This window comes from Orbicella franksi, chromosome 10 (genome assembly GCF_964199315.1).
Source record: "Orbicella franksi chromosome 10, jaOrbFran1.1, whole genome shotgun sequence".
Classification (NCBI taxonomy): domain Eukaryota; kingdom Metazoa; phylum Cnidaria; class Anthozoa; order Scleractinia; family Merulinidae; genus Orbicella; species Orbicella franksi.
The window spans coordinates 7,240,201-7,257,955 of NC_138154.1; the positions used below are offsets into that span (position 1 = coordinate 7,240,201).

Genomic DNA, 17,755 nt, shown 5'->3' on the forward strand with positions numbered 1-17,755 from the left:
TTTTGGTGGGAGAATCCAGACGTCCGCGGTTATAGCCAATCAAATAAGAGAATTTTTTCCTAGGCCTTATGAGAAACAATCATATAATAAAACGCGGGAAATCACACGCATGACATAAGCCGTGTGCTAATATTACCAATCATAGTTCGTGCAGTTTACAGGTTTAGTCGTGTTGGTGTGTAGCAATCAATTGCTTTCTAATGTTTTCTAAAACTAGTAATAAACAGACTAGGAGACTGCATTTGACCCAAGATAGGTCTGAAAGGCATTTTCGAGCCGCTTTCAAGGACTACACTTTTCGGCTGTGTAGAGTAGAGTTATCACTTCTAAATCAAGGCCATTTTTCAACCTTTGTTCGATGCTGATCAGTAGTGGTCAGTATATCCTTGATTCGCATTTCCAGATAAATCGAGGGGAAAGTTGCTACTTTCTAAAAAAACTAGAAATGTTTATAAACAAACCGATATAAAAACTGTCGGTGTTTGATGCGAATGAATTATATTTGACGGCGGCTTGAAAAATGCCAATTTTTTCTAATTTTTCAGACGTTAGCCCTAGGCTTTCAAGCCTAGGGCTAACATTTAGATGCAGCTAGAGGGAGCGAAAGGAAAGGGAGCCGTAAAAAACTGAGCACAGAAACGACTAAAATGCGCTTATTTTCTTTCCAAAAGGGAACTACACGAAAAATACAATCGATATCTTAACTTAATGGTCGTTCACAAGTTAAACTTCTAACAGTGTGATTTTTCTTAAAATTTCACCAGTGCTGGCTAGTTTAAGAAATTATCATGTCAGAAATGAAAACAAAATCGGGGTCACAGCTAGGGTTTTTGGCCACACGTGCACGCAACTTGCAACCGTTATCCATTGATCCATTACCGCACGATGCTCACCGAAAATGAAAATACTACGGTCAACCTTGCGAACTGCAAATAAATCGGTCAAAAATCAAATCCTGTTTTTTTTTATGCACACAAAATCTTGTCGGTATTTCTCTTATGTTATATTTTTGGCGCATTGTAGCTCAATTCTTAATAGTGTGTTTTTCTTTTGTTTTATCAGGAGATGTACTGGGTATCGCAAAAAACAAAGCTTGCGAACGAACAGGTTTTTCACTGAATTCCTGAAGATCCCTTTAGGAACTCTACTTTGCGTCATGTTTTCCTTCATGCACGAAGAGTCACGACGTAGAATTGCGGCAACGCTAAACTTAAGGTGAAGTTTAGTTTCTCGCATTTATAGACAACTACAAGATCTGTGCTCAGTGGATCTAGAAAACAGATCATTCCTACCGTTTGGAGGACCCGGAGCTATTATAAAGTGCGATGAAAGCAAGTTCAATCATAAAGCCAAGGTACTAAACAAATTTACCGGAGTGATATAGCTGCCGTATTCAAAGAAAACACACAATAAAGAAAGGAAATTAGGGATCAATTAACCGCTTTTTATCGCTTTAAGTTTAAGTTTATGGCAGCCATAAACTGATGTTAATGAGACCTGAGAGACAATATCTCAAAGTCAGGCACACACATTCTGCATTGTAACACTTTATTTCAGAGACATGTAACACTATGAACCTCGTGTCGTGCTCATAAGTAAATCCCAGTAACATAGGTGACATGACACCAATTCCTGATCTCAAAGTCCATCAGGGATTCCCAGTTGAAAACAATCACCCCCTTTGGATATCACAACAAACCTTTCATTTCCTAAGTAAAGCCACTGTTATCTACATCTGTAAAAGACAGTGTATCAATGGTTCCAGTCATGTCTCTCACATGTCCACCTCATGCCCCTGACCTCTAGTCAAGCACATGCTCCTCGTTGTATTCAGTCTTCTCGTTTAGCCGATCCTTCACCACTGATTTTTCTTTTGCGGCCACTAATTTTCTGCTTGGCGTGCTGTACGAAGCTCCGGGTGAAACATTCTCCCACAATCCTGTGACCATACCCAACCATGGACGACGTAATCCTCAAAAACTCTCTCGGACCTGCCAAGGTCTTGCTGCAAATCCCCTAAACAACGAACAGACCAACTACCGATCAGTGGCCACCGAAGCCCTTCGCCTCCTGCTGGCCCAACATAATCTTGTTCAGACGGGCACTCGTCAACAACTCGTCACACGCCTTGAAACCCACCTCAACAACTCTCCGTCTGGTGTGGTTACCATCACTGACACTTCTACCAACACGCTACCACAAGAAGAGCTAGCGCAGATTATCTCCTCATTAATCGACGAAAAACTAGCTGCACGGAAAGATGGCGGCCAACAACACAACCGGCTAGTTCCCACTCCCCACACGGGATCCCATTTAACGGTCCCCAGTCCTCCTATGCCAAGTCCCACCCAAGATGGCGGCCAACCACAACAACAGAGCGTTACTACATTGCCGCCAGCCTTTCATGCCTTCAACCCATCGGATGGTGGCCAACAACACCAGAGCGTCGCTACACCGCTGTCTGCCTCCCCTGCCTTCAACCCAGCGGATCCAGCCACCGTCGCCGCTCTCCACCCGGACTTTCGCCAACCCTCACTGGCTAGCCACTTGACAAAGACTACGACGATTGCCATCACGAACGGTGAGTACGTGGACTTTGCAACCCTCCTCCCCATCTCTTCCCTCCTTGAAGAGGCTCGAACTCCCAGCTCCACATTCAAGTTGGGGCTCGAGGGGTGACTATTCCCCTCCCTGCCACCTCCAAATGTCCCAAAATCACCTCCATTGAAAAATGGCTGGATGCCTTTGCCATTTTCTCCTCGGTCCTGGTTTCCATTTATCTCTCCCGCACCACCGCGTTAATTGCCTACCAGCAGTTAATCAGGGACGCAGCGAGGAAATTTCCCGGGATGGCATGGTACGTCTACGACATTGAGTTTCGGCGTCGTGCCTCCCACAACCTCTCCCTCAACTGGGGGGAATGGGACGTCCAATTATATCTAGACACATTTACAGGCCTCCCCAACTCTGGCTGCCGAGCCTGTAGTAGCTCTGATCACCAGGCTGACTCCTGCCCCCTGTCTCCCCCTAGGTCCAGGGACTCCCCGACCCGGTCAGACCTCTGCTACAATTTCAACAACGGTCGTCCCTGTGCCCGCTCCCCATGCCCCTACAAGCACAGATGCAACCAGCCAGGATGTAGTGCCACCCACTCAGGCCAGGACCACTCCAAACTCTCCCGCAGCAAAGAGGACCACCTTAAATCATCTACAGGCTCTAGCAACTCCTCCCGCAGCCACTCCTGAATACCTAGCTCATCTCTCACCCCCCACCCCCATTAATATCCCCAGACTGGCATCCTATCTCCAGGATCACCCTCATCAACCCTTTGTGCACCACCTCCTCTCTGGCCTTTCCGAAGGTTTTAAAATCGGTCATACTGGCCCCCAGGTTGCACAAGAATTCCCCAATTTGCCCTCTGCTAAGGAAAACCCTTCTGTTATTGACAGCAACGTGTTAAAAGAAGTCTCACTAGGCCACACTGCAGGGCCCTTTCTTTCCCCCCTTTCCTAATCTTCAAGTTTACCCAGTTGGGGCTATTCCTAAAAAACATTCCTCAGAATGGCAGACAATATTCCACCTCTCCTACCCCAAACACCGCCTCACTAGCGTCAATGCCCACATCCCCCCCGAAGACTATTCTCTCCAGTACATTAAAGTACATAACGCAATCGCCATTCTCCAAGATCTTGGTCAGAACTGCTTTATGTCCAAACTGGACATTAAAGCCGCCTTCCAGAACATCCCAGTCCACCCCTCTGATTGGGAACTGCTAGGGATGAAGTGGCAAGGGCTGTATTTCTTTGATATGGTCCTTCCCTTCGGTCTGCGTAGTGCCCCCTTTCTATTCGACCAGTTCTCCTTGGCCCTCGAGTGGATCATTCAAAACAAGTTCCACATTCCCAAGGTTATTCACATTCTCGATGACTTTTTTATCGCAGCAGCCCCACCCTGGACCCACTGTGCAACAGCTCTCTGCAATGTCCTCCACCTGTTCACTGAGCTAGACATCCCCATTGCCCCTGGCAAAACCTTTCCTCCCTCTACCTTTCTGGAATTCATGGGTATCCTCCTAGACTCCCATACGATGGAGGCCGGCCTCCCACAAGACAAGCTTGCTCGTACCAAACAGGCCCTCCATCAGTGGTCCCTTAAAAAATCAGCAACCCTGCGAGAACTTCAATCCCTAATAGGCACTCTCCAATTCGCATGCCGGGTGATTGCCCCTGGTCGCCCCTTCCTCCAACGTATCATCCACCTTACTAAGGGTACCCATCTCCCCCACTGGCACATCAAACTCAATGCTGGTTTCCGTAAGGACATCAAGATGTGGGTTGATTTCCTAGAACACTGGAATGGGGTAAGCATTTTTCTTGATTCCCATGTCTCCAAACCCCCCGACCTCCAACTTTCCACAGATGCCTCTGGGTCCATAGGCTATGGAGGGTTCTTAGATGGGCTATGGTTCCAGGGTCACTGGCTACCAGAACACACCCTTAACAAAAACCAGGGCATCAGTATCGAACGGCAGGAGTTATTCCCCATTTACCTGGCATGTGTCCTGTGGGGCCCCACCTGGTCGGGGAAGCGTATCCTGATGTGGTGCGACAATCAGTCAGTGGTAGCCATCCTCAACTCCAAACAATCCAAGTCTCCCCGGATAATGGACCTTGTCCGCAGCATCACCCTCCTTATCCTCAGTAATAACTTCACTATTAGCGTTACCCACATCCCTGGGCTGGATAATGCTATTGCTGACTCCCTTTCCCGTTTTCAGATGGATCGTTTCCGGGCCCTGGCTCCCACAGCCTCTCTCACTCCCTGCGTCATCCCTTCGTCAGCGATGCTCATCTGACAGCCTCTGTACAGCAATACTTCCATGCCTCTCTCGCCCCCTCCAAAGGTGAACCTACCAGGCAGGTCAAAAACATTTCTTAACCTTCAACCTCATGCATGGATTGGTGGGCCCCTCTAACCCCCTATTGCCAGCATCAGAAATGACTCTCATTTATTTTGCCTCTCATGTAGCGAAAACCGTTTCATATGACACAGTCAAACTCTATTTGGTTGCTGTTCAACACCTCCATCGTGAGCGCAACTTCCCCCTTCATATCAACAAAATGCATCGTCTTCAAAAAGTCCTGACAGGTATAAAACGCCTAGCCCCCTCAACAAGACGTAATCGCTTCCCAATCACTACCTAAATCCTCACTGCAATCCACACCTATCTCCGCGCTGCACTGAGCACTAATTTAGACCATATTATGCTTTGGGTAGCCTTCACCCTAGCATTCTTCGCCTTTTTACGTGCTAGTGAGTTCACCTGTAATGGCCCCTTCAACCCTGAGGTTCATCTCACTTCCCAAGATATAACCTTCCACCCCGATTTGCTATCCCCTCCCCTTATGCGGGTTAGGATAAAACAATCCAAAACCGACCCCTTCCGCCAAGGATGCACCCTCACCATAGCAAAGTCCACCTCACCCATCTGTTCTGTGATGGCGATGAAAGACTACATCCTCCAAGCCCAGCCTCCAGCAAGCCGTCCTTTATTTACGTTCTCTCAATCTGGCTCATGGCTAACCCACTCAAGCCTCACCAAGGAGCTCCAGTTTATTCTACAGCAATGCGGCTTCCTGTCCAACAACTTCTACTCCCACAGCTTCCGCATCGGGGCCGCCACATCTGCAGCCGCAGCAGGCATCCCTGCGTGGCTAATTAAAGTCCTAGGACGGTGGAGCTCAGACTGCTACAAACGATATATCCAAACTCCACAATCTACTATTAACTGTACCTAAACTGTTAGTAAGCCACAGAAGCTCTCATTCCTTATCTTTAGCTTGTAAGTAATCTTAAGTAATATTTTATGAACATGGCATCTGACCTTTGCTCAAGAGTCCTGCCCCCACTTTATGGGGGTATTGCGTCCCTCAGTTAAACAAGTTCCGCAATTCGTGGCAGGGAAGTGCACCCATTACCTGCACTTTACCCCACAGTAAGGCTCTAGCCCACTGGAGACAGGTCCGGAGAAATTACCTATTCCAAGGTGGCTAGCCCCGGTACCACCTGATCTGTACTCCCCCCAGGAGGGCCCCCTTCCTGGGCCCCTACTCCCCAGTCGTCCTTCCCTGCCACCCACAGCCAGTGTGTTATTTTCTAAATGTAGTGTCGTTAGTGGAAGCTCAGACCAAGCCTGGAAAGAGAATCATTAAGTTTAAGTTTATGGCAGCCATCAACTGATGTTAATGAGACCTGAGAGACAATATCTCAAAGTCAGGCACACACATTCTGCATTGTAACACTTTATTTCAGAGACATGTAACACTATGAACCTCGTGTCATGCTCATAAATCCCAGTAACATAGGTGACATGACACCAATTCCTGATCTCAAAGTCCATCAGGGATTCCCAGTTGAAAACAATCACCCCCTTTGGATATCACAACAAACCTTTCATTTCCTAAGTAAAGCCACTGTTATCTACACCTTTAAAAGACAGTGTATCAATGGTTCCAGTCATGTCTCTCACATGTCCACCTCATTCCCCTGACCTCTAGTCAAGCACATGCTCCTCGTTGTATTCAGTCTTCTCGTTTGTGCCGATCCTTCGCCACTGATTTTTCTTTTACCCTCTCACCCTCCCATGACTGGGACCCTTGCTTTACACATCTGAACCCCTGATACTACACTTTAGGACCATCTTCAAGCAAACAAACAAATCATTTAGATCTATAGAAATGTTCACCATGAATAAGGCTAATAATCTGTCTTTCCCCCCCAAAAAAAAATGGGGGCAAGCTTTGACACTACAATTCAGAATGTCGTGTATAGATACTGAACATTACTATTCCGCTACTTTTAGAAAAACATTTATCCATATAAACTTATGATATCATTTGCTTAGTATAAAACAATAATAATAATTATAATTATACCATTAATGGCTATAGGCTAGGGTTATCTGTCTCCTAGTAAGCCTTAGACCTTATCATTCAGGGTGCAATGAACAGAGACTATTTTGGTGACTTTCTGTTGTTTGCTATTAAAGGACGGTGGCAGGGAAGTATACTTTACCCCACAGTAAGGCTCTAGCCCACTGGAGACAGGTCCGGAGAAATTACCTATTCCAAGGTGGCTACCCCCGGTACCACCTGATCTGTACTCCCTCCAGGAGGGGCTCCCCCTCCTGGTTCCCTCAGTCCCCTGAGACTGTGGGATATGGGCCTCACCCCTGGAGGCAGGTCTGGAACTTTTATTCCAGGGTGGCTACCCCCGGTACCACCCGATCTGTACTCCCCCAGGAGGGCCCCCTTCCTGGGCCTCTACTCCCCAGTCGTCCTTCCCTGCCACCCAAATTTTACCCACAGCTAGTGTGTTATTTTCTAAATGTAGTATCGTTAGTGGAAGCTCAGACCAAGCCTTGAAAGAGGATCATTAAACACCTGTAAACATACGATCCTGGCATCTATTGTCCCCTTTATGCCTAAAACCATCAGAATGCCAAAGGCATCTTTTGGGATTGTCAGGTATACTTTCTTTCAAAATGTTGGAACGTTTACGGTGGCTATGAAATCGCTCCAAGAAAATGTGATGTAAGTGGAGAATGATCATCGCAGTAAATTTTCCAATTTAAGCAATTGGAAAGAAGAAGCTTGAAAAAAATCAGGGCTTCAACGGGATTCGAACCCGTGACCTCCGCGATACCGGTGCGATGCTCTACCAACTGAGCTATGAAGCCACACATTGGGAGCGAGGCCACTTAATTGAGTTCATATCTTGATATATGTTCATATCTTAATATGAGATATCAACTCAATTAAGTGGCCTCACTCCCAATGTGTGGCTTCATAGCTCAGTTGGTAGAGCATCGCACCGGTATCGCGGAGGTCACGGGTTCGAATCCCATTGAAGCCCTGATTTTTTTTTCTGGCTTCTTCTTTCCAATTGCTTAAATTGGAAAATTTACTGCGATGATCATTCTCCACTTTCATCTACAATGGCAGTTCATATATGAATTATTTCATATAAACTTCACATCAAAAAATGTGATGTCTTCAGTGCTGTGTATACAGTCAACTCGCTTAAAGAAAATTAAGGGTGTTTTAACATGTTCTACTGTTGCTATAACCTTTGGCAAAGTTTAAAAAAAAATCTGTACTGTGGGTTCAGGGCCACCTCAAATTTTAAAAACATTTAATGCGTTAACACGCGGATGAATTCAGGGACTAGTCTAAGCCTAACTTCACTGTTTATTCCAGTACAACAGGGGGAGGAGAGCAACCCGTGATGCGTGGGTGTTTGGCATTGTAACCACAGAATATAGTCCCGTGCGGGGTTACTTCAAGGTTGTCGATAGAAGAAATGCGGCCACCCTTCTGCCCATCATCAACAGATGCGTCTTGCCTGGTAGTAAAATCTATACAGATGACTGGGGCGCGTACAGACGACTTCTACAACTGGCAAATGTCCGCAGACATAGAGTTGTTGTACACGCCCACAATTTTGTCGATCCACGCACTGGAGTGTACACACAGGAGGTGGAGTCTTGCTGGAATCAGCTTAAACTTAGGCAAAAACAAAGAAATCCTATCTCAATGAAAGAATGTGGCGGCAGTGGCAAGGAGGAGATCATACTCAAATCATGGCAAACTTTATCGCCATTATACCCCTCCAATTCTCGACTAACCAGCCAGCTCTGTGACTTTGAACTTGCATGTGATATTCCATTATCAATGAAATGGAAAATGTTTTTTTAATGACAATTGTGTTGAGATAAAATGGAGTTCAAAGAAAATAAGCATGTTAATCAGTCTGATTGTCGCATAAAGGATTACTATTGTTACAAGAAGACAAAGTGGGATTATTTTTCATTCTAAAAATATGTCGTTTTTGTTGAGCCCAACTCAAAGAATGTGTTTTTTAAGTGTATCGTTAAAATCTTCTCACATAGTAATTACCAAGTCGCTTATAGAGTGTGCATTTTTATAGTTGACTCAGGTTTAGCAGTCTAAACTTGTCAACTAGGACTGAACGATATGTGTGTTAACAATTGTTTTGAAATAGAGAATAAAGGTAACACCTTTCAGTAGAAACAAAGCCACTCAGAGATTTTTTCTTTGTTTTGACCACTGATCATTTTTACTGATCAAACTACGCTCATTTGTTGCTGGCAATACGGCATTTGGTCCCTGTTGTATAAAAAATCCCTGTATTCTCTTTTCCTGGCTACACTCCTGCACCTTCTGTATGTTTAAAGAAAGTTATGTTGGCTCAGTGTAGAGATGCACAGACACAATGCTACAATGTTAAAAATTTCATTAAATGCTGATATACAGCAAACTATTGCATCATACTAACAAAGATCCATTGAGTTTTCCCATCCCCGACAGCGTACACGAAGTAGCGATATTCTTTCCTGTGTAACAGTTACCAACTACAGTTGAATCCCGGTAACTCTAACCCTCAATAACTGGAACTCCCGCCAACTCGAACCTTTTTCGATTCCCCTTCAGGTCATTTTCTTACTAATTTTACCCTCGATAACTCAAACTCCCGATATCTCAAACTTTTTTCGATTTCCCTTGAAGGTTCGAGTTATCGGGATTCAACTGTATTCACATCAATGTCTGTGGCTAGCGGTGATATTTACCGAGCCATGAAGCGGCGAGCTAAATATCCATCAAGTAGCCATCGACACTGCGGCGAATACGTTGTTTTTGTAAATACTGAATGAATTATGACTTTCAAAATGCTAACGACCGTTTGAGAATAAACTAATTATTGATTAAAGCTAAAACCCTGGCTGAAATTTTAAAAAAATTAGGTCTGCAGTGTGTACAAAGTGTCTAGCACTGATCTTTAATGAGCTTTATGTATACTAGTTATGTAACACTTTCTTGTGGTAGACCATGGAATACCCCACCTGTCACTTGTATTTTCTTCATATACACACTCGCCTTTAACTATTTTATACCATGCCATAGAAAATACACTAACTAAATCTCGCCGGGACATAAGATCGCAGTGCCCAATGGGAAGGTTGAGTTGAATACCGTCGAAAATACAACAGCTTTTCTCTGTTCTGATCGGCAGTTTTTTGTATGGCATGGTATAAAAAAATATGCTATTTCTACTCCAGATAACCTTCCTAGATACCCTTGCACTTGTTTAATATTCCTACTCGTATTTCTCTGCTATGCTGTTGAAGCTTGATATTTTGACCCTTTTTCCACACCTATAGTGTATCAGTATGCCAGCAAAATCCTAATAATTGCATGACTTTGACCAAGCAATACAATAATTGAGTGGAAAAATGGTTAAGCGAGTGACAGATAGGTTAGATCCACACGTTATAGTCACATCACGCCATATGATGCCCCACTCTCAACTCTCTACCCACTCAGTGAAAGCATTGAAATACAGTCAACATATAAAGAAGAGATACGCAAATGTTGACCATTTTTAATTTCTCAGTGTTTTTTACCCTTTTTTGCATTTACCAGCGAGAAAGTAGTCTTTTTTTATTGATTTTTATCAAATTTTACAAATTTTACCAATTTTGTACTTGTTATTATTCTTAGTTAGATCTTTTTAAATTATTGTAATTTATTTTTTAACTATATAGTTGAGGTCCACAGGGTTACCAGTCTACGACTGTAAGAAGTGTTTCTTCGTTAAATAAAGTTAATTACTTCCCTACCGCTTACTTATAATGCACAAAGTTCAATAAAGATCAGCACTAGCAGCACATTCGCAGTTGCCTCCACCAGGAAAAGTAAATTTCTAACATAGTGTTTGATTTTGCTGGGCTATTTCTTGTAGGTATATTGGAGTTTGCCCCTGCAGTGGAGTTTAGCGGAGTTTGCCCCCACCGACAAAAAAGTCCGAGGTACGGCCCTGTGTATGCAAATGATTCTTATACAAAAGCGACCTGAAGTCTATTATATGAATGGAAGTTAGCTTTCTCATGCAGAAGATTGAAGTATTTTTTTCAGAATTTAGTATTCCTTTTTTGGCTTAATCCAGTTTAACTCTTGAAAGTTTACCTTGACGAATATAACGCATGAAGAAGGTTACTTTTAAAGTTATTGAGGTTTCAGACCTTGAAATCAGCGATAAGAGGGAAAATTTGTACCGTTGAGGACATTATATTACAAAGTTGAAGTGCGTTGTAACAAATAATTTTGTGAACCGTTTATTGTTATGGATTAAAGGTTATTTGAGCAATTAAATTGTTACTTTGTATTTGTAGCCGCATTGGCACTTTCTTTCACAATTGTAAACCCCTTGCTGTTCCAAATCATACTCCCTTACTAATCTTGAAGTAACTGGCCCAGTGGTGGATCTAGGGGAGGGGCCCAAGGTGCCCGGACCAAACTTATTCTCGAGAGTGGGCACCACTGTTATTCGAGGGCCCACCCCACTAACATGAAGGTCTTGTTCCACTGCTCTATTTCATGCTTCACGCCGATGTAGCCTACTACGAAAGATGTCAAGGAACATTTTCCTGCAACAATGTTTCGTGGTTAAACCACGCCATAAATAACATCGTACTTATCACTCGAATGTAGACAAAAAATTTTCAAATATTTGAGCACACTCTTATATACCGAACAACTGAAAACATCAAGTGCTGGAACCACTAGCCCTTTATTAGGCGAACTGTTTTCATGCAATTATTCTCTTTCTTTATCCTTATTTGTTAGGACTACAATTTCAACCGCGGAAATAGTCTGTGTTACTGTATATACCGGGATATATAGAGGATAATACATGGTTGCGCGGAGATATGAAATTTATCGAACAAATGAGATATCGGATTTGAACACGAGAAGATAAATTTTATATATCCAAGCAACCATGTATTATTCTGTTTACTATATAAACCTACTAATTAGGATGTTTTTGACGATTTTCTGAAGATTTCCGTAAATTTTCAAAATGTTGTCCGAAGGTTGTACGAATGATTCCGAACATTTTCCAAACTTTAACAAAAAAAATTTCCGAAGTTTTCTGAAGATTTCCAAGGAAGATCTGAAGATGTTTTGATATTATATTGATTTACTTTGGCTCACTGAGCATTGAAACATTCCAAACTCTGTGAGATGATTGGTCACATGTGTGGATATCATTTTTATCCACACATGTGTGATACCATTTTTCTCGATTTGCTACCACTTGCTGAACCATTGCAGTTTGTATAATAAAACACTGTTTTGACTAGAAATTAAATGTTGAAAAATCCCAGAGTTTAGTTGTAGCTGAAACAGATCAAGCTAGATCAAGCAGATCGATTGAGATTTCGCACTATATCTGCGAATACCTTACCTTTTTCACAGAAACCTAATTTCGAGCATACACCTAATTGCAGTAAGGTTGTCATAGAAAAAAGTCAAAAGTCTAATAGGAATTAACTAGCGCATGCATAAATTTTATTCATACAAAAGGCCTCAAAATGCCTCAAAACACGAATAAATTAATTTATCTTGTTACATTATGAAAAAGTGGACTCAAAGTGTGCAGATACAAAATGCAGATTAAGGATTAAGGATTTAGGATTTTTCAATAGAATGTACCATTTCTGCTGTGCGATTTATTTATAATGCAGCTTTTGATTAATTTGGAAAGTTGAGGGAGAGGAATATCTTGTTTGATTTAAGATTTTAACAGTCAATTATTTTGGACATTGCTGTTCACTGTGCACACCTACATTCAGAGTTTGATCTATTTTTTTTAAAAAAGAGGAATGGCTCTCAACAAATATTTGGTTACCTATATTCTTTAAATGCCAAGTTAATAAGAGGGGGGTGGGTGGGATGGGGGACACACTGGTTTGAGGTGGATGTCGACAAATGTGCTATATCTCTATCAAAAGTTGTAAAAATATTTCACACAGTTGTGAGTTAATTAAACTTGCTGAAATTCAACAAAACTTGTCGTCACTGAGGGATGTGTAAAGAGCTACATGTTTGATGGAATAACATTTTGCGATCACCAATATTTTACTATTTTTATCCTAAAATCCTTCGCTCCCCCAGACGATAAATAATGACTGGTTCCTAAGTGTATGTACCTAAAAACCTATCTCACAAATATTGAGCTTTCGCATACAGACCTCGAAAACATTCAAAGCGAAAGCAAAATTAGGCTTGGAACAGCGACAATTTACGAGGTTAGAAGGCCGGGTTAGAAGTAAGCTAATTTGATTATCTCTCGCTAGACTGTCCACAACCTCTCTATTTTTCAGTTGGCGCCTAGTTCTCTCGCTGTTCTTTCCCCACGCTCATTCGATCGCAAAAATACGAAAAAATAGAGGGCTGTGAACAGTCTAATCTCTTGCGTGTACATACACTGTAAAGTGCTAGAAAACCATGCCCGGACATAATTATCATAAGGTTAAACTGACAAGTGCAATAAAGCTTATTGGGAAGCTACTAAAGAAAGAAATGATGCAAAAGCCGAATCCACAAAAAGGTTCAGAGAACAAGGAAAACTTGCGGAAAGTGACTGTGAACTTCCCCATTAGTTATTTTATTCGTGTTATTTGTTTATAAATGGACAAAGTTATTTTTGCGGTTTTGTGAAACCCACTAAGTTTATTTTTAAGTGCCCGTAATAAACCAGTTTAATTTTCTCGAAATAAGGAAATATAAAGTGACATCAGAACAATTGATGGTGGTGAATTGCGTCACACCTAGGGTGCCAACTTCACACAAAGCGGACAAAGCCTAGAAATTCTGAAAAATTAAAGGGACAAAATGTCCCTGTAAAAAACCTTTTAATATGTGATTGAAATGGCTGCCATAATTGTGTAAAAGCCGCATAGCCTTATAAAGCTCTGACTCAAGTACCTGCAAAATTTCTTACGAGAAACATACAGCTTGTCACCGCATCAGTCACGTCAAGCATCAAATGCTAAAAGAACTCAGATATGTATCAATCTTTTAAAATATTTTTTTGGATACCAATTAGAAAAGGACGTTTTGGTAAAAAAGGAAAGAAAAAATAAGAGAGCTAAAAACTGCTAATGGTCAAAACCGGAAGCCAAGAGCAGTTTTTATGGTGTGCCAGAAACAATGAAGTTGTCAAAATATTTCCATTGATGATTTACAAAATGATATCAGATTCGTTGCGACTCTTTTTACATCCCGCCTGTTTGTGCTAGCGCGTTCGTGGTCGACAATCGCTTTTCACCAAGCTACACAGAGTATTTGAAAAAAAGTATCGTCCCAAAGATGTCAAGCAAAGCTGCTTTCAACTGTTCCTTTTTGGAGAAGGTGGACCTGAGTTTGCAATGCCGAATCTGGTGAGTTTCTTATGATAATGGTTCAATGTATTTATATTGAGATTTATACCATGTTGCATGTTGCTTTTCAGTTTAAATGTTTTCCTGAAGCCGGTTACCCTGAATTGTGGACATTCGGCCTGTCAAAAATGCATCGTTACTCTGGCTAGAATTTCCCCAAAGTGCCATAGATGCCGTACGCCATTTACAGGGAACGGCCTTACAGTCAACTACATCTTGGACACCATAACAAGAGAGCTGAAGGTGAAATGTTTAAGTGAAGGCTGCACGTGGAGTGGTATATATCCCAGAGCGGAGGACCACTACAATGAATGCCCTAAACTAGAGGAAACGTGCAAAAATGCGAACTGCAAGCACGTGGCAACCCAAGAAACCATACCTGCACATGAGGACGTCTGTCCAAAACTTCTTCTCCCATGCAGTGACTGCAAATTGATGATACCTCAAGATGGCATACAACACCACCGTCAATCGACGTGCGTAAATTCACTGGTGCAATGCCCGTTAGATTGCGGAACAGTCTTACCACGGTATGTTGATTTTTCACAATTTCTTGAACAATCAATTTCTCAATAATTAAACCAGTTTTATAAGGATCATGACATAAGTAGGATGTGCGCGGATTATGACGTATTTTCGAGGGACTTGAGAAAACACATAAATTTAGAAGCTTCTAAAATATACTAACTGTTGGATATTTAAAATATTTTTTGGCGAGAATTAAAGGAGCTACGTCACGGACAACTAAACTTGAAAAAATTGGCAAATTTTTTCAAGTTTGTTGCTCATAATCCATCTTAATCTTCATCAGTTGAAACCATCCTTGATTAATTTTCGTTGGTGTTTCTCTAACTATTATTTTGAGGTTTCCTTCAATTTGAAGCTAATCAGAAAAATGACTTAAATGACTTACAGATTTCAAGTCCTCTGATATGTCTGTTTCAATTATGTGAAGATAAGGGACCATTCATTTTTTATGCCAAGGCTGGGCTTGCAAAACTAAGGGGTGGGTCACGATATCTCCAGGACATTTAGTGGTGGGTGGGGGAACATCAGGGAATCTGCGTACAAAGAGAGAGGCTATCTAGTCTTTATACTGTTGAACATTTTAATTTAATTACTTGCAAAAAACATTCAGACGACTTTACTCTTGGACAAAAAGTGTCCGAAATTTTAAAAGCACGAAATTTTTACAGTTACAAAGCAAGTTAATTACGTTATCAACAATCTTGAAAAGTCAATAATTTATGTCAATTAAAAACGTCTCTGTAAGGTATTTGTGGATAAAACCGTTACCAGTCTTCGACTACCTTGTTACAATTCTTTGTTATATTGAAACTTGAAATAATAACCCATCTCAATTTCAGGAATCACGTTAACCTGCATTTGGAGCTTTGCAACAACAAAGCTATCGAGTGCAAGATTCCTGGCTGCAAAAGACTTGTGGCAAGGAAGGACTATCAGCAGCATGTAGTGGAGGCTGCTCAAAGTCATTACCGCCTACAAGATGGGGAAATCCAACGACTCAATAGGATAATAAACAAAGAGGTAAAAAATATTGAGATTTAACACTATATTTATGACTACATTATACAAGCTTGGTTGTTTATTTCAAGTCAGTGAAAAGGACACAAAGGTAGTTAGCTTCAAAATATATTATTTTTTAAAACAGTATCTAAAACTTTTGCTTCTACATCCAAAATGCAAACTTCCTGTTCAGAACTGGATTTATAATTAAATCAAAAGTCACCGCCTCTTCCCTATTTATGGGGCAGAAGCAAACATTTGCATTTTTAAATGACTGTGGATTATCCAGAAATGGCATACTCATCAACAAACTGTTAATGCATCCAACTTACAGGAGTGCAATGCAGAGAAAAAAGAGCTTAAAGTGGAAAGGGTTATCTCTTTTAAATGGGAAATAGAAGAGTTCCCCAACAATATGGATCTAATGAAGATGAGACAAGAGCCAATCACCAGCATCATATGCAGAAACAAAAAAGACAGTTGGAGGGCACTGCTGACACCGGACATGGATTTGTTCCCGCAACTTGTGTCAGCAGCAAACCCAGTGACAGTATAGATAAGGTAAGAAAATCAACAATTATTCAATGAGTGTATGTTGGATAGAGGTAGATAGACAATGAGGCTCGTAGCTCCAGGTTAGCTTTAAACGTCTCATATTTGGCAAGCGCTAGTGGAATATTTGTTTCATATTCGAAAACCGAAAAATTGCATTAACAGCACTATCAAGCAGCTCTTAATGATGTTTACGCCTATACTGTGTAACAAGAATATAAGTTTTCATTGAAATATTTGACTGGTATAACTTGGTTTCAATAGGTTTGTAGGCAAACTGTAAAAAATAATTGAAGCCGGAAATATGCCCAAATCAACAGGTCAGTACCTATTATTTGAACCTATTACGAAGCGTAAAATATTAAGGCCGCGTATAGACCATTTATTTTCATCAAATGTATCCCGGCGTGATCAGTCGATGACAATCAATCATCGGAAACCAATTGATCAATTGATATCAATCGATAACAATTAGTTAATTGTTATCGATTGCTATCGGCCAATCGATGACCAATCGATAATCACAAGCTCGAGTCCTTACTAGAAATACTTGGCTTGTATCTTGATATTTTAACCTATCTTTATGTAGTCACATCAATACGGGCCATAATGTGTCTGGTAGGGTCAGTCTATTTCTTACTTGTTCTGACTCGCGTCTTGAGATTGTTATTTGCAAGCTTCATGTTCGCAAGTATTAATCTTGTTTCATTTTTGTACGATGGCAATGAGCAATTTCTTCCCATGGACGGCCAGTAACCAGAAAACTTTAAACCGTACGTTTCTGTTGTAACTTGAAAGAGTACGAACATTTTCATCCCAGTTTAGTTTGTGTTAACAATGTTAATTTTCTTGCATTATACCCGCATTTAGAGAGATCAATAAAGTTATTGTTACTGTTGTTGATGGTAACGATGATCTTCACAATTACATGTCACCATATTTCTCCTGTCAAATCATTTTTTTACCTCCCCAAAAGATATGGTAATCGATGACAATCGATGACAATCGATGCCAATCGATGACAATCGATGACAATCGATGGCAATTAAAAAACACAAATTTTTTGGCCATCGATTTCCGATATCAATCGATTAATTGTTATCGATTGCCATCGATTGTTATAGATTATCGGTTTCATCGATTGATCACGCCGGGAATGTATGTAACATTTTAACAGAACGTATAAAAATTCCAAGGTATGATCAGTGTTATATTATCCTGCTGTGAATAAATGCAAAGTTAAGTATCCTCCAATAATGGTGTATGAAAATATCAAAAATATTGCAAACATAAATTAAAAATGAGAAAACATTTAAGGTAGCCTCCAAGAAATATGATGCATTGAATTGCATACATTTGGTATAACTGTAC

The 17,755-nt window shown here is 41.3% G+C and overlaps 1 protein-coding gene and 1 pseudogene across 1 annotated transcript; both read left to right on the plus strand.

The window, feature by feature from the left end:
- The first annotated feature begins 4,949 nt into the window (after positions 1–4,949).
- On the plus strand, positions 4,950–5,850 carry LOC145501067 (uncharacterized; annotated as a pseudogene).
- Positions 5,851–14,234: 8,384 nt separating this feature from the next.
- LOC145501560 (TNF receptor-associated factor 5-like) lies at positions 14,235–16,388 on the plus strand. The gene is made up of 4 exons (XM_081481012.1): positions 14,235–14,305; positions 14,377–14,835; positions 15,673–15,853; positions 16,167–16,388. Exons 1-4 carry the CDS (start codon positions 14,235–14,237, stop codon positions 16,386–16,388), a joined length of 933 nt encoding a protein of 310 aa, XP_081337138.1.
- Positions 16,389–17,755: the final 1,367 nt, after the last annotated feature.